We start from the raw sequence: 22,185 nt of genomic DNA on the forward strand, positions 1-22,185 counted from the left end.
GGGGAGAGGGACAGTTTCTCATCTCACCGATCATAGTCCCCGTTGCAGAGGGCTCTCACGGGAATGGAGAAAGTTTGCCAGACTGGGTTTAGGGTGTTCTTCACGACCTCCGTCTTGTGGCAGATGGTGAACCTGGCAGAGGAGAGAATGAGGGCTGTCAGTCCTGACACCAGAGGGGCTGGCGGGCCCATCTCGGCAGGTGCCACTCAGTAGAGAGAACGGCTCTGTGAGGTGATGAGCTGCCCGTCACTAGCAGCATCCAAGCTGAAGTTAGACAGCCATCTCTTGAAAATGCTGCAGAGAGGATTCCTGCACCAGGCAGGACTGTCAGGAGATGTGGTTCTGGCCCCTGATGCTCTCTGGGGGACCTTGAATAAGCCTGTCCCCCTCTGGACCTCTGTTTCCTCACCTGTGATCCCAGGGACTTGGCCACTATCAGACTTTCTTTATCCGAGACCCATGGAAGGATCTGGGGGCGCTGCTTCAGGAATCTGTGAACCCTTGAAATCATCGATGGAACTGGGTGTCTGAGTTTCACGTGCTTGCTGTCCGCTGCCTGGACCACTCTCACCCAGATTCCCATGATCCTGGCTCACCTGATCTCTTCCTTCAGGTCTTTGCTCAAATGTCATGTCTGTGACATGAGTACCTGCCCAGAGCACCATTATCTAAAATTTACAGCCCCCTGGTCCCCTGATTTTGACAGCTCCTAGTCCCTTTCAGTCTGCTATTTTCATCCCATCTGTCACTATTGGACATTTGGTCTTTCTCATTTCTTTTACAGTCTGAAACCAAAATGTAAGCTCCATAATGTCAAGGCTTTGTCTTCTTTGTTCCCTGGTATAACTCTAACGCTCAGAAGTGTGCCTGGCCCATAGTCAGGTGTTCATGTAGTATTTTTTTGGAATGAACTAACGAATAAATGTATTTCTCAGAGGAGAGTTTCCATAGCCCTCACTGGCATTTCAAGCCAATGATATTAAAGCCCCTGGCTGAGATGATCTCTAAGACCCTCTCGGTTCTTCTAGTCTGAATCCACGAGCTTGCTTTGCAAACTGAAAGAGCAGAATTGGCTTCATCCCAGCTGGGTGCCCATCCAGCTCCTGGCCCACTCCCCACGCCATGCCTAATGGGGCCCTACCCTGGAAGCCCCCATGGAGGGGCAGCTGGGAGCCCGAGTGGAGCTTAGGGCTGGGTCTGTGCCCCTGAGATTCCCCAGCACCCACCCCAGCTACCTCTCGGCTTGGAAAGGTCACCTGGGAAGGTGCCTGGGCCCTGCCTTTAAGCACACAGCCCTGTGCCATTTCTTCTCTGGCAATTTTCAAGTCAAAATGTCATTCCTGTCACCACGGCTCAGCATTTCTCTTCTGTGCTCCTTCTCGCCCACCCGCTGGAGTGTGAGGTTCATGTGGGAGACCTCCCCACACACCCCAGAGCTGGTGATGAGAGGAATGGGGACCGGGGAGGAGGGGCCACTGCTGCCCGCGGGCTGGGGCAGCAGGTCGGGCAGGAAGAGGAGCCTGGCTGGGGTGGGGCGGGATGAGGGGAGTGGACAGAAGGGAGACTCTGGAGCAGCAACTGGCGGTGCAGGGCTGGGGCGGGGGAGGTTCACACCTCAAAAAAGCCCTCACTGCCCACCTGAACAGACACCAGACCTACTGTGGACCCTCTCAGCCTCCTCACCTCTTTGGAACCCCCGCCTTCTCGAGCTCCTCTCCCAGGCCGGCCAAACTGCCTGAGCAGGTCGGCTGCGCTCTGAAGCCTCAAGTCCTCCCTATATGTCTTTCTTCCTGAGCGCTGTGAGGGGCTTCAGACTCCGGCCTCAAACCACTTTCTTTATGCTTCCCCAACCTCCCCGCTTCCATCGCTAAATCCACAGGCCCCTGATCCCCTGATGTACTTGCCACGGGCAGGCCCTGGTGTGGAAAGGGTCCCCGCAGTCATCTCCCAGCTCAGTTCAATTCATTTCAACACACGCTCCGCGGGTGGGGTGCGGGGGTGGGCGGTGAGAACCAACAGCCTCAGACAGATGCGAGCTTGGGTCCCAGCGCCGCTGCCTCCAGCTGTGCAGCCCCAGGCGAGTGACTGCGCTCCCCCAGCTCCCCGAAAGAACCTTAACGAATGCCGCCAGGCCCTGCTCTAATAACCCGAATTAACTCATTTAATCCTCCCGGCTTCTTTGGGAAGGAAGTGTTAGGATTTTCCCCATCGCCAAGAAACTGAACCGCAGAGGGTAGCGTTCCACTGCCCAGAATGGCGGCCACTAGCCACACGTGGCTATTCACATTAAGTTAACTGAAATGAAAGTTTAAAAAAATTCAGTTTCTCAGTCGCTCTAGTCCCTTTCAAGGGGCTCAGCAGTTATACATGGTGGCGACCATATGGGACAGTGAGATACAGAACATTTCCACCATCCCAGAAAGTTCCATCAGCTCAGACACTCGCCTAAGGTTACATAGCTGATGACCGGCAGCCACTGGCAAGCCTGGCTGTCCGTCACCACATTCCTGCTCCCAGTCGAATGATTCTGATTGAAGGAGACAAGGTATGTGAGGGGCCGGGAGCACAGGGGCTGCTCTGTGGATGGTTCCTGCCCTTTTCCCTCCTGGGATGGCAGGCGTGACATTTCACTCCCTCTGGATCAGTTTCTCCAGCTGCCCTGGGTTGCCCCCACCCCCCGCCCCCCACCCCAGAGAGACCCAGCCCCTGCTTCCAGGGAAACCCGCCCTCTAATAACCCCCCATCGCCGGCCCCATTTGACCAACTCCTCTGCTATTTTCAACATTCTGGGTTCCCCGCAGTTCCTCTACCGAGGAGGGGGATGGCTGCAGCCCCCACCCCAGTTCTGCCACGCCAGGCCAAGCACCGGCCTCTCGCCCCATCCTCCCCTCCCGCCTCCGCCCCTGCCCGTCTCCACTGCGCAGCTCGCCGGGCTCAGCACCTCCCACCTGCTCACCGTGTCAGTCACGAGTCTCTCCCAGCCCCCGCCCCCTCCCCATCCATCCTACACACCGCTCTGCCAGATTAATCATGGGCTAACACCCTGCAACACACCCATCTCCTGCTCCAGAGCCCAAGCCCCTCCCCGCTGCCGGCCCGGCCCTCCCCTCTGAGACCAGCCCTGGCGCGGCCCCGCCGGAGGGGAGCTGCGTGGACATTTCCATGGGCGCCCAGAACATCCCTCTGACCTGTTCCTCCCTCCCTCAAGTCAAATCAAAGTCAACAAGGATTATTTAAAGAAATTCTGCTAGGAGTCCTCTGGTGAGACAAAGAATCCTTTTGTTATGCAAATGATCGTACAAAATTTCCCTTGTTTTGTGCGTTCAGGTTTAAAAATCCGTTTTTCCGTTGAAGTTAAACACCTCCTCTCTGCTGCTGCCCTGCCCCCCAACACACACATACATACGAATGTCAGATTCGAGGGGCCTTAGCAAGGCCTCCCTGCCCTCTGCTCAGGGCACACTAGTTCTGCACACACTGTTTCTCTAGACTGTTACTCTTCCCTGAGTTTCCCCTCCCCTCCCAACCCCCAACCCTCATGGACCCATTTTCTTTCTTTCCTTCAAAACCTGCTCCCCAGTTCCCCTCTCCAGCAGCGCTTCTCTAATTAACCTCCCTGGCCCCATGGCTTCCTCATTCTGCAGAATCCTAGCCGTAAGTGGCCTCAGCCTCCCAGAGCTATGATGCTTAAAGAGACCATGGAGACCGCCTCATCCAACCAGATCATTTCACTGATGAGAAAACGGGCCCAGAGAGGGGGCACACTTGTCTGGGGTCACACAGCCGGTTGGTGGAGAGGACTCAGGTCCCCAGACCCTCAACCTAGAATCTGTCCCTCTGGGTACATCACTGACCTACATTGGCTAACGAGTCATCTGTCTTTCCATCATACTGTGGGTGGCTTCCTGATGAAGGAGAAGAGAGAAGGAGATCGGGGAGGGGGGAGTTGGTTTCAAAGATGGGAGGGAATTTCAATGAACCTTGTGGCAGAGCGTGGGGCCAGGTGGGGAGATGGGTGCAGATTTGCCATGCTGAGGAGGAAGAAGTGGGAGGACATGTGTCGTGGGGTGTCAGAGGGCTGTGGATGGGTGAAGACTAGCTTTAGAGATGGGGACTGATCGATGTTGAAGAAGGAGTGGACTGTCAGATGGACCCCGAGTTCTCGCTTGTTTTTGCTTCCATCTCTGACACACCCAGCACTCGCCATCACTAAGACCCTCAGAATGTCACTGAGGGCTTGCCATCTGTCCCCCACCACCCCATCTGTGCAGCCAGGAGCCTCTGGAGCTCCTGGGGCCCCTTGACGTCTACCCAGAGCAGGGGCCCAAGCCAGCCCAAGCCATCACCGTTCAGCCCACCCCCCAACCCGTGCCCCTGGAAGTGTTGCCAGAGAACTCACGTTCCATCCTCATTGCTTCTGTAGAACACCAAGAAGGGGTCAGACTTCCCAAAGAAATCCTTCTTGTCCAGCTTGTTGGCGCAGAACTGCATTGTGGCAACGTCCTAGTGGGGAGGAAGGAGAACAGGGGTGTGAGGCAGCAGAGGGCTGGAGGGGGACCCCTGTCCCTGTGGAAACACAGCCCAGGGGCCTGGGGATTCCAGGCACCAAGCCAGTTAGAAATGACAGCAGCAGTTCACGTTTGCCTGGCACAAGGTGCCAGGCCCTGAGCTCACACTTTGGAAGGTCTCATTTTGTTTTCAGACAGCCCTCCCCGGCAGGTTTGGCGGAGCAGCTGGGCTGTGAAGCTGGCTGCCCCAGTTAGAATCCTGGCTCTGCTGCTTTGCTGCTGCGTGAGCAGACGAGGAGGTGACCTCTCGGAGCCTCAGTCTCCCGTCTGTGACGTGGGCCTGATGACAGCGCACGCCGCAGAGGGCCGTGGTGAGGGCTGAAGGAGAGCACGCTGCAGGCACGTCACCCCCCAGTCGAGGCTCACACACATGGTGTCATCCTCTTGTACCGAGGGGCTCACAGCTGAAATGACTAACCCGAGCCACTCGGAGCTTGGCCACCCAGCCCCAGAGCCCTCGCGGTCCACATCGCCTCATCCCCTCACAGGGTTGCTTGGCTCCCGAGTTTAAGCATGCCTTCCACATGCGCTGACACACACAAGACCCATCTAACTCTCAGGTGGGTACAGCTAGACCGTGACCCCCGCTCCCTCATCTTACAGCTGAGGAGCCTACAGCTCAGAGCAGGGAGCAACCCCCACACGTTTGCCAAACAGAGCCCCAGGTTTCTGCCTCCTCTGATGAGTTAACGGCCCTGGCCGACCCAACCCTCAGCCCAAGAGCACGTGGCAGGTACCCAGGCCCCATGAGGATCCTGGGCGCCTCCTCTCACACGGCTCCTGGCCCCTCGGCTTGCTGTGGCCAACAGGGCACTGGGCAGAGATGCCCCTGCATCCTCCTCTTTGCCCATCCCCGTGTGGGCTCTTCAGCCTGAAAGCTCTGCATCCCGACAAGTCAGCTGCCAACTGGCCAGAGCTCAGGGTTCTGGTGATGGTCCCTGGGGCCTGGCCTGCCCTCAAGGGCCGGGCCTGTCAGGAAATACCCACTCTCTCGTGTTGCCCATTTCTTCTCAGTGGGGAAGAGGGTCTCTGGAGATCAGTCCCACAGCCCAGCGAGGACCAGAGTGGTGGCAGAGATGAAGATGCCACCTCTCACAGCTCAAAGGACATGGTCAAATGTTGGGGCAGGGGGCTTCCCTGGTCGTCCAGTGGTTAAGAATCCACCTGCCAATGCAGGGGATATGGGTTCAATCCCTGGTCCAGGAAGGTCCCATATGCCATGGGGCGACTAAGCCTAACTACTGCGCCCATGCTCCCTAGAGCCCATGCTCCACAACGGCAGAAGCCACTGCAATGAGAAGCCTGCCCACCGCAACTAGAGAGTAGTCCCTGCTCTCCCCGACTAGAGAAAGCCCACAGCAACCCAACACAGCCATAAATAAATAAATTTGTAAAAAAAGGAAAAAAGCTTGGGACGGTGGATACGGTATGTTGGTTAAGAATATGGTCTCTGGAGCCAGGTTGCCTGCTTCCACTCCATTCCTCACTAGCTGTGTGATCTAGCTCCTCTCCCTGTCTGGGCTCAGTTTCCTCATCTGTAAAATGGGGGTACAGGAAAGGCTACCTCGTAGGCTTGTCTGAGGATGAAATGAGTTAACTGACGACAACGTTGAGGAGTGTACGGCGCACACTGAGTTCTGTGTGTGCATTAGTTATGATGATCTGGGTATTTCTCCCCTCTCCCTCCCGGCCCCTGCCTGTGTGTGGCCCCTGTCCGTGCCCCACGCCCACCTCTACCAGCTCACAAGCCTTCCCTCAAGGGCATCTGACAGCAGCAAACAGAGCTCCAACCACTAGCTTATTCATTCGTTCATTCATTCCACAAACAGCGATTAGTTACCATCTGTGTAGGCCGGCCCTGGGCTCAGGGCTTTACAGCCTTGGCATATTTAGCCCTCAGAATCATCCTTTTTCATAATAATGCTCATTTTACAAATGAGGATGCTGGAGGTTGCAGAAGCTAGGTAACCTGCCCAAGATCAACAGCTGGCAACTGGCAGAGCAGAAATTCAACATGTATGAAGGCAACATGATTTCAAAGTGATGCCTCTTCCAGCACAGAGCACACTACCCTTCATGAGGCCTGCTTCCCTATATCTTTAGAATCACTGATTTCTTCTGACTTGGGGCAGGGCTGGGCTCCAGTTAGCCTGGGCTGAAGGTTCCCCTGAAGGGAGCCCCTGGGGGCAGTGCCCAGGCACAGCAACCAGCATCCAGAGGTGCCCAGGTAATGTCAGCTTTTATTTTGTGCCTCAGCATTGAGCACCTGAGAGGGACAAGGAGACAGGACTGGGAAACTCTGGGAATCTGAGACCTTCCTGAGAAATCGAGGACTTCGGACCTGGATTAGAGAACGGCTGACTTCTTGAGCACTTACTCGATGCCAGGTGCTGTGTTAGCCCTCTTTACACACATATAAGAAGTAACTCCTCTGGTCTCCCCACTTTACAGATGAGGAAACTGAGACTTTTTAGAGGTCATCCAAGATGATACCAAGGAAACATTTCATGCAAAGATGGGCTTGATAAAGGACAGAAATGATATGGACCTAACAGAAGCTGAAGATACTAAGAAGAGGTGGTAAGAATACACAGAAGAACTGTACAAAAAAGATCTTCACGACCCAGATAACCACGATAGTGTGATCACTCACCTAGAGCCAGACATCCTGGAATGTGAGGTCAAGTGGGCCTTAGAAAGCATCACTGCGAACAAAGCTAGTGGAGGTGATGGAATTCCAGGTGAGCTATTCCAAATCCTGAAAGATGCTGCTGTGAAAGTGCTGCACTCAATATGCCAGCAAATTTGGAAAACTCAGCAGTGGCCACAGGACAGGAAAAGGTCAGTTTTCATTTCAATCTCAAAGAAAGGCAATGCCAAAGAATGCTCAAACTACTGCACAATTGCACTCATCTCACACGCTAGTAAAGTAATGATCAAAATTCTCCAAGCCAGGCTTCAGCAATACATGAACCGTGAACTTCCAGATGTTCAAGCTGGATTTAGAAAAGGCAGAGGAACCAGAGATCAAATTGCCAACATCCGCTGGATCATAGAAAAAGCAAGAGTTCCAGAAAAACATCTATTTCTGCTTTATTGACTATGCCAAAGCCTTTGACTGTGTGGATCACAATAAACTGGAAAATTCTGAAAGAGATGGGAATGCCAGACCACCTGACCTGCCTCTTGAGAAACCTGTATGCAGGTCAGGAAGCAATAGTTAGAACTGGACATGGAACAACAGACTGGTTCAAATAGGAAAAGGAGTATGTCAAGGGTGTATATTGTCACCTGCTTATTTAACTTATATGCAGAGTACATCATGAGAAACGCTGGGTTGGAAGAAGCACAAACTGGAATCAAGATTGCCAGGAGAAATATTAATAACCACAGACATGCAGATAACACCACCCTTATGGCAGAAAGTGAAGAACTAAAGAGCCTCTTGATGAAAGTGAAAGAGGAGAGTGAAAAAGCTGGCTTAAAACTCAACATTCAAAAAACTAAGATCATGGCATCTGGTCCTGTCACTTCATGGCAAACAGATGTGGAAACAGTGGCTGACTTTATTTTGGGGGCTCCAAAATCACTGCAGATGGTGATTGCAGCCATGAAATTAAAAGATGCTTACTCCTTGGAAGGAAAGTTTTGACCAACCTAGACAGCATATTAAAAAGTAGAGACATTACTTTTTCCACAAAGGTCCATCTAGTCAAGGCTATGGTTTTTCTAGTAGTCGTGTATGAATGTGAAAGTTGGACTACGAAGAAACCTGAGTGCCGAAGAATTGATGCTTTTGAACTGTGGTGTTGGAGAAGACTCTTGAGAGTCCCTTGGACTGCAAGGAGATCCAACCAGTCCACGCTAAAGGAGATCAGTCCTGGGTGTTCATTGGAAGGACTGATGTTGAAGCTGAAACTGCAATACTTTGGCCCCTTGATGCAAAGAGCTGACTCATTGGAAAAGACCCTGATGCTGGGAAAGATTGAAGGCAGGAGGAGAAGGGGACGACAGAGGATGAGATGGTTCGATGGCATCACTGACTCAATGGACATGAGTTTGGGTAAACTCTGGGAGTTGGTGATGGACAGGAAGGCCTGGTGTGCTGCGGTTCATGGGGCTGCAAAGAGTCAGACACGACTGAGTGACTGAACTGAACTGAAGATGACACAGTGGCAGTAATGAAGGCACTTAGACTTCAGGGTTGTCCCTCACACCCTCCCAGAAACATCTTTAGCCTTCTAAGTGAACATTTCATGCAAAGAGGGGCACAATAAAGGACAGAAATGGTATGGACCTAACAGAAGCAGAGAATATTAAGAAGAGGTGGCAAGAATACATAGAAGAAGTATACAAATAAGATCTTCACGACCCAGATAATCACGATGGTGTGATCACTCACCTAGAGCCAGACATCCTGAAATGTGAAGTCAAGTGGGCCTTAGGAAGCATTTCTACAAACAAAGCTAGTGGAGGTGATGGAATTCCAGTTGAGCTATTTCAAATCCTGAAAGATGATGCTGTGAAAGTGCTGCACTCAATATGCCAGCAAATTTGGAAAACTCAGCAGTGGCCACAGGACTGGAAAGGTCAGTTTTCATTCCAATCCTAAAGAAAGGTGATGCCATAGAATGTTCAAACTACTGCATAATTGCACTCATCTAACTCCAGTACTCTTGCCTGGAAAATCCCATGGATGGAGGAGCCTGGTAGGCTGCAGTCCATGGGGTTGCTACGAGTCGGACACAACTGAGCGACTTCACTTACACTTTTCACTTTCATGCATTGGAGAAGGAAATGGCAACCCACTCCAGTGTTCTTGCCTGGAGAATCCCAGGGATGGGGGAGCCTGGTGGGCTGCTGTCTATGGGGTTGCACAGAGTCGGACACGACTGAAGCAACTTAGCAGCAGCAGCAACACGCTGCAAGGTAATGCTCAAAATTCTCCAAGCCAGGCTTCAACAGTACATGAACCGTGAACTTCCAGATGTTCAAGCGGGATTTAGAAAAGGCAGTAGAACCAGAGATCAAATTGCCAGCATCCCTTGGATCATCAAAAAAGCAAGAGAGTTCCAGAAAAACATCTACTTCTGCTTTATTGACTACGCCAAAGCCTTTGAATGTGTGGATCAAAGAAAACTGTGGAAAATTCTTCAAAAGATGGGACTACCAGACCACCTGACCTGCCTCCTGAGAAATCTGTATGCAGGTCAAGAAGCAATACTTAGAACTGGACATGGAACAACAGACTGGTTCCCAATTGGGAAAGGAGTACGTCAAGGCTGTATATTGTCACCCTGCTTATTATCTTCTATTCAGAGTATATCATGTGAAATGCCAGGCTAGAAGCACAAGCTGGAATCAAGATTGCCAGGAGAAATATCAATAACCTCAGATACACCACCTTTATTGCAGAAAGTGAAGAACTGAAGAGCCTCTTGATGAAAGTGAAAGAGGAGAGTGAAAAAGCTGGCTTAAAACTCAACATTCAAAAAACTAAGATTGTGGCATCTGGTCCCATCACTTCATAGCAAATAGATGCGGAAACAGTGGAAACAGTGAGAGACTTTATTTTGGGGGGCTCCAACATCTCTGTAGATGGTGACTGCAGCCATGAAATTAAAAGATGCTTATCCCTTGGAAGAAAAGCTATGACCAACGTAGACAGCATATTAAAAAGCAGAGACATTACTTTGCCGACAATGGTCCGTCTAGTCAAAGCTATGATTTTCCCAGTAGTCATGTTTGGATGTGAGAGTTGGACTATAAAGAAAGCTGAGCACTGAAGAGTTGATGCTTTTGAACTGTATAGAAGACTCTTGAGAGTGCCCTGGACTGCAAGGAGATCAAACCAATCCATCCTAAAGGAAATCAGTCCTGAATATTCATTGGAAGGACTGATGCTGAAACTGAAACTCCAATACTTAGGCCACCTAATGTGAAGAACTGACTCATTGGAAAAGCCCCTGATGCTGGGAAAGATTGAAGGCAGGAGGAGAAGGAGATGACAGAGGATGAGATGGTTGGATGGCATCACCAACTCGATGGACATGAGTTTGAGCAAGCTCCGGGAGTTGGTGATGGACAGGGAAGCCTGGCGTGCTGCAGTCCATGGGGTCACAAAGAGTCAGACACAACTCAGTGAGTGAATTGAACTGAAGTCCACTTCTAACAGTTATTAGCTCTACCCAGGAGAAATTTCCAATCGCATCTCATGCTGGATGGAGGGGGCACCTAAATGCTTTCCTGGCAAGCTCCATCCCAAGGCCTAGGAAAAGGAGGTGGCATAGGACCCGGTGGGTTCCCCTCACCTCCCTGAACTGTGCACTGGCTGTGTAATTTGTGGGACCCAGTGCCAAAGGAAAGGGTGAGGTCCTTTTTCAAAGAGTATTAAGAGATTTCAAGACTGTGACAGCAGAGCATTAAGCCAAGAGCAGGTCTTGTATGGCTAAACAGATCATGCATGCATGCTAAGTCACTTCAGTCGTGTCCAACTCTTTACAACCCTATGGACTGTAGCCCACCAGGCTCCTCTGTCCATGGGATTCTCCAGGCAAAAATACTGGAGTGGATTGCCCTGTTCTCCTTCAGGGAATCTTCCCAACCCCGGGATTGAACCCATGTCTCTTACATCTTCTGCATTGGCAGGTGGGTTCTTTACAATAGTGTCACCTGGGAAGCCCCAGTGAACAGATCCCATGCCCATCAAGGGGGTCCTGGCTCCTCCCCCTGGATGGAACCATTAGTAACATCAGAAAACAGAGAGGACCATACTCTGCTGAGGAGGAGCCTCAGCAAGGAACACAGAGCTCTGAGTTCTAGCGAGTCCCAGCAGTTCTTCAAGCCCTCTTCCTGCTTCTTCTTCTAAAAAGTGGACAGGATGACCATCACTGTCCTTTAAAGCTGGACGGCTTAGGTTTTGGTGCCAATGCCACAGGGACCATATGGGCTGGCATCTGGGGAAGGCTGGTGCTCAGGGGACAGTCTGGGAATCCAGGGTCCCTTCAGCCTCCCCAGGACATAACTTGGTGGTTATCACAGTGACCTCTCCCACAGCTGGGGTCACCTGTGTGACACCCTCACCTGAATGAACACAGACGAGCTACACATGACAATTTATACTGGCTGACTATATAATGTGTGTGTTTTAGTTGCTCAGTCATGTCCGACTCTTTGCGACCTGATGGACTATAACCCACCAGGCTCCACTGTCCATGGAATTCTCCATGCAAGAACACAGGGTTGCCATTGCCTTCTCCAGGGGATCTTCCCAACTCAGGGTTTGAACCCAGGTCTCCTGCATTGCAGGCAGATTCTTTACTGTCTGAGCTACCAGAGAAGCCCAATAAAATGCATACATATATTGAAAACAACCAAAATAGATGCCACAAAATCCAGAAGAACAGTCTCTTATTTTTCCTGCCTAGGAAACCCCATGGGGGGCCCTGCAAGATCATCATGAAGGGGAGTAGAAATATCAGAAAAATATTAATGCAGAACTTAATAGACCATAACTTCAGGGACCATTTAGGGCTCCACTGGGAGGGCCATGGTCCCAGCACAGCACCTGACAGAGAAAAGAGTACAAAGGAGCCACAGCCCCTGATTAGACCCCCACCCCACCCCCGCCGTCTGCCAGCTGAGCAGCGTGGGGCAAGCAATTTCACCTGTCTCAGCATTTCCTCTGGAAAATGGAGACTTCCCCCTGAGACTGTTTGGAAGACCAAGGGAGATAATATATGTTAAGTCCCAGTCCACAGAGCCTAACATAGAACAGCTGAAAGAGCCACAGCAGAAAACAACACAACATTGTAAAGCAACTACACTCTAATACAAATTTAAGGGGCTTCCCTAGTGGCTCAGTGGTAAAGAATCCACCTGCCAACGTGGGAGACACAGGTTCAATCCCTGATCCGGGAAGATCCCACATACTTCGGAGTAACTAAGCTTATGTGCCACAGCTATTGAGCCTGGGCTCTAGAGTCCGGGAACCACAACTATTGAGCCCATGTGCTGCAAGTACTGAAGCCCACACACCCTAGAGTCCGTGCTCCAAGAGAAGCCACAGCAGTGAGAAGCCTGCACACCACAACCAGAGAGAAGACCCCGCTCGCCACAACTAGAGAAAAGTCCATGCACAGCCAAAAATAATTAAATAAATAAAATTTAAAAAAATTAAATAAAAGAATCAAAGCCAATACTTTCTGAGTGCCATTTACTCCTAGGCCGACCCATATGAAATTGCCAGTGTCCAGCTAGTGTTTATGATAAATACAATGATTATTCCCATTTTAAAGCTAAGGAAACTGAGGCACAGAGAGGTTAATACTCTTTCCTGAAGCCACAAAGCTTAATAAGAGGAGAAGCTTAGATTGAAACCAGACAGTCTGGCTCCAAAGATTAATAACTGAGATTCCAAATGATGACCCTGAATCATCAAGATAAGTTTAATTATGTTCTGCAGTCTCAGTTTGAGAAGTCAGAGAAGTGTGAAATCCATTTTAGAGAAGTCTCCTCTGTGCAAACTAGTCCAAAAAAAAAAAAGATAAAAGATTGGCTCTGAAATTCATCTAACTGGAAAAATCCATCAGTGAGCCACACCTCGTTCCCCTACCGCACCCCCATAGCAAATATGTGTGCGGCGTTGATAGAGATTTATTTGGCTGTTCAACTTGATCTGTCCTCCCTAACACCATCTAGACCCAGTAACATTTGCCAAAAGCCCATTATGATAAACAGTATGGGGCCATTCAAATCCATGGCCATAAGACAAAACTTCAGGGACTTTCTAGCTGTAACCAAGGCACCCTTCCTCTCTAAAGGGTGCACAACCCATGGGGAGCCCTTGAGACAAGGAACATGGAGCTGCTGAGGGACTTGCTTTTGAAGGTGGCTATGGGTTATGGGTTATGTTGGGCTTCCCTGATGGCTCAGACAGTAAAGAATCTGCCTGCAATGCAGGAGACTCAGGTTCAATCCCTGGGTTGGGAAGATCCCCTGGAGAAGGGAATGGCTACCCACTCCAGCATTCTTGCCTGGAGAATCCCATGGACAGAGGAGCCTGGTGGGCTATGGTCCATGGAATTGTAAACAGTCAGACATGACCAACTAACACTTTCACGCTTTCACATGGTTTATGGTAATAATCATATTTACTATGCTTTGTTCCTCTTAAATAAGGGTTAATAAATGAATCAGCCCTTGATATACACGTGACTCCAGAAGAGGCAATAAAATGTACTGGGCAAGCAGGATTAGGGAGCAGCAAAATCTGGCCAAGGGTCAAAGATCCTGCTGTTTGACATTCTCAGTCAGAGAGAGGGGGGCTCCCTGAGCACATAAAATGCCTTTCCCAAACCAGAAGCATCTCTGGAATCAACTGCAGGGATGGTAAAACAGCTCCGGCAATATATAATTTTCTGCAATTTCTGCCTTTTCACCTCATCTTTTTAAAAAACATATTAAGTTCTTCTCTAACAGCAGGATTGCTTCAATTTGCATCTTTCCGCATGTTAATCAGGCTGCTGGCGAGACCACAGCACAAACAGCCTTTCTCTCTGGGGTGGTGGCCTGGCCTACTCTAACATGTTAGCCCTCCCTGACCCAGGAGAGGGCCTTGGAGGCCAGAGGTCAGCAGGTGGGCTGAAGGCTGGGAGAGGGTAGCCACAACCAGGAGGGGAGAATGGAAGGTTACTCTGGCTTGAGTCTTGCTGGCAGCCCCCAGGGTGAGAGCCAGGATAAGGCCAGTGCAAAATTTAAGCAACTCCAAAAATCTCAGTAATCAAAATAAAGATTTTAATGCGGTATTTTTAAAAAAAAAATGCAAAAAAAAAATTCCATGACACGTAAAATATCAAAAATCTATTTTAAATAAAATAAAGCCATTTACAAATAAAGAAACTGAGGTACAGAAAGGTCAAGCAACTTGCCCAGGGTCACAGAGCTAGTAAGCAATGGCATTTAGTCTGGATCCAGAGCCCAAGTTCTTAATCGCTTTGCCCTACTGCTCATATTCTGTACCCTAAGAAACACTTTTAAATAGATGTGGAACAGAGTGACATTTATGGTCTTCTCCTTAATATTTGCTATGTTTTCCAAATTTCCTGGGATTAGTGTACTGTCTTTTTTAGTCAGAAAAATGAAGACATTGAAAAGAAAGAACCTGTAAGGGAAAAGAATCTGAAAAAAGAATGAATATACGTAAATGTATCACTGAATCGCTTTGATGGCAACCCACTCCAGTATTCTTGCCTGGAGAGTTCCATGGACAGAGGAGCCTGGCGGGCGACAGTCCATGGAGTCGCAGGGTTGTACGTGACTGAGCACGTGTGGCCACATACACACACATACACCTGAAATTAACACAACATTGTAAATCAACCATATCCCAATATAAACTAAAAATTAAATTTAAAAAAGGTAAGAAAATGAATCATTAGCCACAACTCAGATTTAGCACTCCTCCAGTGTGAACACAACTCAGAGTTGGGGGTGATTCTGTGACCACGGACCTCTGGAAGGGCTCTTGCATTCACAGAGGGGCCTAGCCCCAGAACCCCTGCTTGCCTGGGCAAGCCTGCAGAAGCAAGAGACCTGGGTGTAGGCATTAGGGGTGGTGGTGAAGACTCCACAGGCTACAGTTTATTCTCACGTAGATGGCGAGTATTCAAGCCGGTCTAGGAGCTGGGCCTGTCTCTAGACATTGACTGAATAACCACGTTGAGGTCAAGCTGGTTTTTCTCTGCTGTTTTAATGATTGGCTTCTCAAGCAAGCCAATCAGTTGTGTATTTGTTGATGTGGTCATTCACAGGCGGAGAATTGCAGATTGACCATTTTTCCTCCCACTCATTGAGCCTGTGTGTCTAGGATACTAACCAAACTCCATCAACTAAAGTTCAAAGAAAAATGGAAGAAGTCAGCTATGAGAATGTTCAAGGTATTAATTATATTGTTTCCCTTTAAGAGAACAGATTTAATAAATTATGGCCCATCCATACAACAGAAAATTGATATGTAGCTATTAAATATGTCTTCCAAGAATATCTAATGACATGGGAAAAATAAATCTGGATATCATATTCTACTAATTATAAGAAAAAACTATATACTTGGACACACAGGAAAAAAGCCTTGGAGGAAAGGCTTCAAAATGTCAACAGTGATTATCTCTTCGTGATGTTTCTCGTCTGTATTTTCAACTGTCTGTTGGGAACATATTATTTTTTCAGCATCAGGAAAAATGTTTTTGTTTTGATTTCTTTCATTCTGTGTGTTGTTGTTGTTAACCAGAAAGATGATTTCTAAGACCAAAATATTGCAAACTAACTTTTTAAAAGGGTGATGTCTGGGACTTCCCTGGTGGTACGGTGGACAGGAATCTGCCTGCCAATGTAGAGGACATGGGTTTGATTCCCGGTCCGGGAAGATCCCACAGGCCATGGAGCAACTAGGTCCATGTCCCACAACCACTGAACCCGAATGCCTAACTACTAAAGCCCACGTGCCATAGAGCCTGTGCTTTGCAACAAGAGAAGCACCACAACTAGAGTAGCCCCTGCAAGGAGAGAAAGCCCACGCACAGCCACGAAGACCAAGTGCAACCCAAAATAACTAAGGACCTGCTCTTCCTTTAAAAAATAAAAAATAAAAGGGTGATATCTGAATGCTGATTTTTCATCGTGCAGCACACAGAGCTGTGCTAACCACACACACACACACACACACACATGCACACACAGACACACAAATCATTCCCAAAGATCAACCTGCTTATTCTGGGAATCAGAAGACCTTCACCACTTCCCTCACTTCACCTTACCTCTTTATTCCTATCTTTCTCCCGGAATCTTCCCAAGACTCACATATGCAGACACTGGGCTCTCTCTGAAGTTTTTCTTTAGAACAATGAGAGTTCTGACTTTATCAGGACTTAAAGCTAAGCTTCTCATCCACAAAGTCTCACACCATCTGGCCCCCACATTCACCCACACCTTGGTCTCTCTGACGTCACTCACTATTGTTTTCCTGCTCTTTCCTTTCCAAGAGCTATGGTATTCTTTGTCTGGACTGATCTTCCTCTAGGTAGCTGCAAGGGCTGACTGCCTTACCTGTATGTATTTTGGCATATTATATGGTATGTCCAAGAATTTTCCTTCAGGATAGTAAAGAGTGCTGTGAAACATGTGTCATAAAAAAGAGGCAACGGGTCTGACAGGATTGATGACCCTGCTGTACAGTCATTGCTGGCTGGCAATTTCTGTCTTTCACACAAAATTGAAAACTTTGGGAGGGCATGAACTGAGCCCAAGCATATTTGATGAAATGAAATGAATGAAAACACAAGCAGGCTTTGTTATTGTTCAGTCGCTCCGTTGTGTCTGCCTCTTTGTGACCCCATGGACTGCAGCACACCAGTCTACCTCGTCCTTCACCATCTCCTGGAGCTTGCTCAAACTCATGTCCATTGAGTCAGTGATGCCATCCAACCATCTCATCCTCTGTCATCCCCTTCTCCTCCTGCCTTCAATCTTTCCCAGCATCAGGGTTTTCTCTAATGAGTCGGTTCTTTACATTGGGTGGCCAAAGTATTGCAGTTTTAGTTTCAGCATCATATTCTAAAGAATATTCAGGATTGATTTCCTTTAGGATTGACTGGTTTGACCTCCTTGCAGTCCAAGGGACTCTCAAGAGTCTTTTCCAACACCACAGCTCAAAATTATCAATTCTTTGGTGTTCAGCTTTCTTTATGGTCCAACTCTCACATCCATATATGACTACTGGAAAAACCATAGCTTTGACTATACAGACCTTTGTTGGCAAAGTAATGTCTCTGCTTTTTAATATGCTGTCTAGGTTGGTCATAGCTTTTCTTCCAAGGGACAAGCGTCTTTTAATTTCATGGCTGCAGTCACCATCTGCAGTGATTTTGGAGCCCAAGAAAATAAAGTCTGTCACTGTTTCCATTGTTTCCCCATCTATTTGCCAGGCTGCTGATACCTAGAAGGAGATGGGGAGGGATAGCTGCCAGGTGGAGCTTTGGCTTCCTTGGCTGGTGAGAGGTGAGTCACACTCTCACCAGTGTGTGCAGGGACCTGACTGGATGGCATTGAGAATGTGCATCTGGCCAGGGACTTGTGGCTCCAGAGCGAGGCTGTCTGGCTGCCTGGCAGGCCTAGGGGCAGCTAGGGGTCTGGGAAGGGGAAGCCTAGGAGCTATTCACCACCCGCACCCACAATACCCTCCTGCCTCTCTCTAGAAGTCCAGCCACTCATCAGGCCTACTAACAGCTACTGGCCTGACAAAGCCCATAGCTGTTGCATGTGCCATGAAGGTTCAGAACTTCACTGGATGAGGGAAACACTCCCAAACCACAGGCTTGGGTTAGAATGCTGCAGTCTTAAGCAGGCCACTCCAACTTCTCTGCATCTGGACACTGGGTCACTCACACCTACACGGCCCTGAGTCCCACGAAGGTGAAAGTGTTAGTTGTTCAGTTGTGATCCCTTGGACTGTAGCCCACCAGGCTCCTTTGTCCATGGGATTTTCCAGGCAAGACTACTGAAGCGGGTTGCCATGCCTTTCTCCAGGGGATTGTCCGGACTCAGGGATAGAACCCCTGTCTCCTGCATTGCAGGCAGATTCTTTACTGTCTGAGCCACCAGGGAAGCCCCCTGAGTCCCATGGTGAATGATCAAATAGAGTGTCAACACGAGAGTCTGTCAACTGTGAGGACTATGCAAATATTGGTCAGTATTACATGCATTAATCACTGTTTTACTGCTGACCATAATGAATTCTTTGGTAATTCAGAGGCCTTTCAGGAGATTAAGCTCAGCCTTGTCAACATCAAGTATCACTGAATAATATCTGGGGTCAAATTCTGATTGTTGGAACTTTCTTGGTATTTAAATTCTCCATGAGAAGGGCTTTTCTATAACCCATCAAAGTATGCTGATGACCCTCTGGAGTCAACTCTAATCCTTCTCCGGTCCCTGCCTGCCCACACCATCCCCATGGATGAAAGGAGGGTTTGTCTGCTCCAGCAGAATATATTCATTTGAGCAGGAAGCCCAGCTCTGGTGAAAAACCATCTCTCAGACTCCACCCTCTTCCTTTGATCCTCCTACTGAATGCTGGGATGACAGAAGCAAAGCCGATCAGATGTAATTATTTTAATTCAGCCAGATGCTGGGAATTAGTCTCTTTTTCCTTGCAAGTATTCTAGGGAAAGACAGAACTCAGCCAAAGATGCCCCCAAAGAAAAGGAGCTGACAATCTCAAGAGGAAGGGAGGGAGCCCCCCACCCCCACTTGCTCTGAAACTGCTTAAATCTAAGAAGCTGCTGCCATCCGTGGATGCAGGGGGAGGAGGGCAGAGTGGGGGAGGAGGAGGAGAGCCTAAACACACACTGTTTACCAATCCCGGAAAACGAGACCAATAGCAGCACCCAGCACCATCTAGAGCTTTAGAATTTCCAAAGCACTTTCGTTTGTATTACTTTGTCTAATTATAAACCAGGGAGGAAGCCACCGACTGAGTTAGAAGCTGAGGGCAAACTGAATTTAGGTTTCAGGGAATTCAGATTCGGTCTTCCCCAGACACCCACTAGGAGGAGAGCCCCTGGGGCACGGTCACCTTCACATCCTTTAATCCTCACAGCAAGCTCCAGCATACAGGCGGAGAAACTGAGGCTCAGGAAGCTTGAATAGAAGCTCTAGTCTACATATCGGCTGGGTTCTTGCCCTTGTCCTCTCTGAGAAACTCTAATACTCTGGCCACCTGATGCAAAGGACTGACTCATTGGAAAAGCCCCTGATGCTGGGAAAGATTGAAGGCAGGAGGAGAAGGAGATGACAGAGGATGAGATGGTTCGATGGCATCACCAACTCTACAGACATGAGTTTGAGCAGGCTCCGGGAATTGGTGACGGACAGGGAACCCTGGCATGCTGCAGTCCATGGGGTCACAAAGAGTCGGACACACCTGAGTGACTGAACTGACTCTCTCCCTTGTAGGGACTCCAATAGTGTCCAGATCGCCAGCATATACAGGTTATACCCACATCCCCTAAACATTTGGTTTGGGCTTCCTGTTCATTCAATTAAAGATTCACAGAAGAGCCTCTGTGATCACCTACTGCACGCCCCACCCTCTGTTGGTGTACATGTGGGGGAGGTTTAGTCCCGGGGTCAAGGTCCACCAGACCCACAGAGGTAAACAGACAAGCAGAGAAAGCAGATAGAGCAACTGTGTTTGAGCAGATCACGACTGAAGCGACTTAGCAGCAGCAGCAGCAGCAGCAGCCATTGCTGTACTTCCCAAAGAATATCAATTCTGTGTCTTATTCTCCAACTGGAAGCCCCTGAATGCAGAGTTTGAGACACTACAGCCTCGTTATTAAAGACCCTGGCTACCCCCCAGCTCCCCTCCAGTTGTCCCTACCTCCTGCTTCTCTGCAGTCCCACAGAAGAAGCAAAACCAAGGGCTGTGTAGGACTGCAGACTCTGGCTTCCCAACATACACGCGCGCGCGCGCACACACACACACACACACCAACCACATGCTCTCACCCCCTCAGCCCCATGTAGGGGCATCACCCTACTCCAGAGCTAAAAGGGAGAAATGACAACTAAATGCTAAGCGCCCAGCCTCCCAGACTGAAAAGGCCTCTCCGCTGCCAGTGTTGGTGCCAAGGCAGTCTTGGCTCAAGGACAAGTGAGCGTGGCCGTGACGGGGAGTGGACCAGGGCTCCCAGCCCAGCTCAGCGGCTGACCGTGGGCGAGCTTTTTCCTCTCCCTGTGCCTCAGTCAGCTCAGCTCTAAAAAGGGGAGACATCTTCCAGCTCCAAAGCTGTGGACTTCTACGACAGCCAAGGTAGACTGAAGAGCCCTGCCTTCCCCCATTGCCTCCAAGGACACCCTGCGGTCCCAGGGTCCCAGGGAGGCCAGCCTGCCCTCCATCCCCACCCCCCCACCCCAGGTCTTGTCCTACAGTCCCTCTGCCACTCACCCTGCAGTTGCTGAGCTCCTCAGCAGACAGGATGATGGTGCCACATTTCTTCCCTGGGACACCGCTGAGAGAGGAGAAGATGAGAGAATGGAAAGTCGGACAAAGACAGAGCCACAAGCCTGAGCTCTCCCTGAATCAGCCCTCTTCAGCCTCCCCTCACCTCCCCACCACCATCCAGCAGATCTGCTCTGAAGCCCCTAAGAAGACAGAGTCTCCTGTGATCTAGGGCGCTGCTTCCTGGGCCAGGCCCCCAGGCCTAGAGTTGCCCCACCCCCTGCTCCCCAAGAGCCCACCAAGAAGGGTACTGTCTGCATTGAAAGTCCTAGAAAAGCATCCAGACTCACCCGGAGGCTTCCAGACCAGTGGTTCTCAAACTTTCCGTCCAGAGACCACTTCTGTGGGCAAAAGACCTCGTGGGCTAGCCACCCCACCCTGCACCCAGCTGATCCCCAGAGTCCCGGAACATCCCAGCTCTGAGCCACTCTGATCCATTGGAGGACGGAGAGCAGTAAGAGGCAGTGAAACAGGAGGATGGGTGTACTCTGGGTGGCAGCTTGCCAGGCCGTCTCCCATGGCTCCCTCCCCTGCAACTTCTTGGCTGAGGTCTCTCTGGGGGAGAGAGATCTCAGCCAACCCTGAGGCTCCTCTGTGAGGTGGGCGACCAGGACGTGAAGTTGGCCCCCCTCCCCCAGAGAATCCTCTCTAGGGGAGCAAGTTCCCAGGGTGGGGTTTTACCACGACCTCTTCCTTTGGTCAGGAGGGACCCCACCCCGCCCAGGTACTAGCCCATCGCACTCCGATGTTTAGGACTAACCCCAGGGTAGGGGGAGGTCCCTTCCAGCCCCTGGGAGGGAGAAGAAAATGGCAGCCGTCCAGTAGCTGTGTGACTTTGGGCTCATTACTGCACCTCTCTGAGTCTCAGTTTCCTAGCCCATAAAATGGGTGTGACTGTAGCATCCATTTTACAAAATAATATGCACACACACCGTGCCTGACGCGGAGGAGGCCTCAAGAGCACCATTTCTCTCCCTGCCTGGCTCCCTTTACCACTCTGCAAAGCTGATGAAATGCAGCCCACACTCGAGCCAGCCTCAGGGCCACAACATGCTGGCTGCGGATCACATTTAGGAGAACCACTGATGGAGCTCTCTCTAGTGCCAGCTCTTGAAGGGAGAGATTCTCAAACAGAGGAAGCAGGGGAGCTGGCCCTCTGCAGGGGGCTGATGAGATAGCTCAGATCCCTCCAGATGAGGTGGCCAGAGCAGGGCTGCAGCTGGAGTGTCCCCTGCCCCAGCCAGGTGGCCAGCTTGTCCCCCTAGACTTGGGCAGCCAGCTGAGTAACCCAAAGCCCTTCCACCCCCAGCCAGCCCTGCCTGCTGGTAAAGATTGATTTGTTTGACCAGGGAGATAGAATGCTCACACCAGCCTCCTCTATCCAATGTTTCTCCATCTGCTCCTCTCCTTGCCTCTGAGCCCCTCGTCTATTTCCGATCTTTCCTTCCACGCTCTCCAGCCCCAGTCAGCTCCCACCTGCCTGGCCTTTCTCTCTCTCCCTCCCTTCCCACTCGCTCTCCCTTTCTGTTTCTCTCTCTGACTCCTGCTCTCTCT

At 50.1% G+C, this 22,185-nt stretch overlaps 1 protein-coding gene across 4 annotated transcripts in view; it reads right to left on the reverse strand.

Moving 5' to 3' along the window:
* CPNE5 (copine 5) overlaps positions 1 to 22,185 on the reverse strand; it is a 103,796-nt gene that overhangs the window by 33,615 nt on the left and 47,996 nt on the right. For 2 of the 4 annotated variants that reach the window (XM_005223321.4, XM_059880270.1), the window contains exons 8-11: positions 20,922 to 20,972; positions 20,578 to 20,641; positions 4,400 to 4,503; positions 28 to 132 (exon numbers count right to left, since the gene is read on the reverse strand). In XM_005223321.4, the coding sequence (XP_005223378.1) occupies positions 28 to 132; positions 4,400 to 4,503; positions 20,578 to 20,641; positions 20,922 to 20,972 (324 nt within the window). The remainder of the gene's footprint in view (positions 1 to 27; positions 133 to 4,399; positions 4,504 to 20,577; positions 20,642 to 20,921; positions 20,973 to 22,185) is intronic. The other 2 variants (NM_001205639.1, XM_059880271.1) reach the window with 1 other exon arrangement.

Source organism: Bos taurus, chromosome 23 (genome assembly GCF_002263795.3).
Source record: "Bos taurus isolate L1 Dominette 01449 registration number 42190680 breed Hereford chromosome 23, ARS-UCD2.0, whole genome shotgun sequence".
In the NCBI taxonomy this organism is placed as follows: Eukaryota; Metazoa; Chordata; class Mammalia; order Artiodactyla; family Bovidae; genus Bos; species Bos taurus.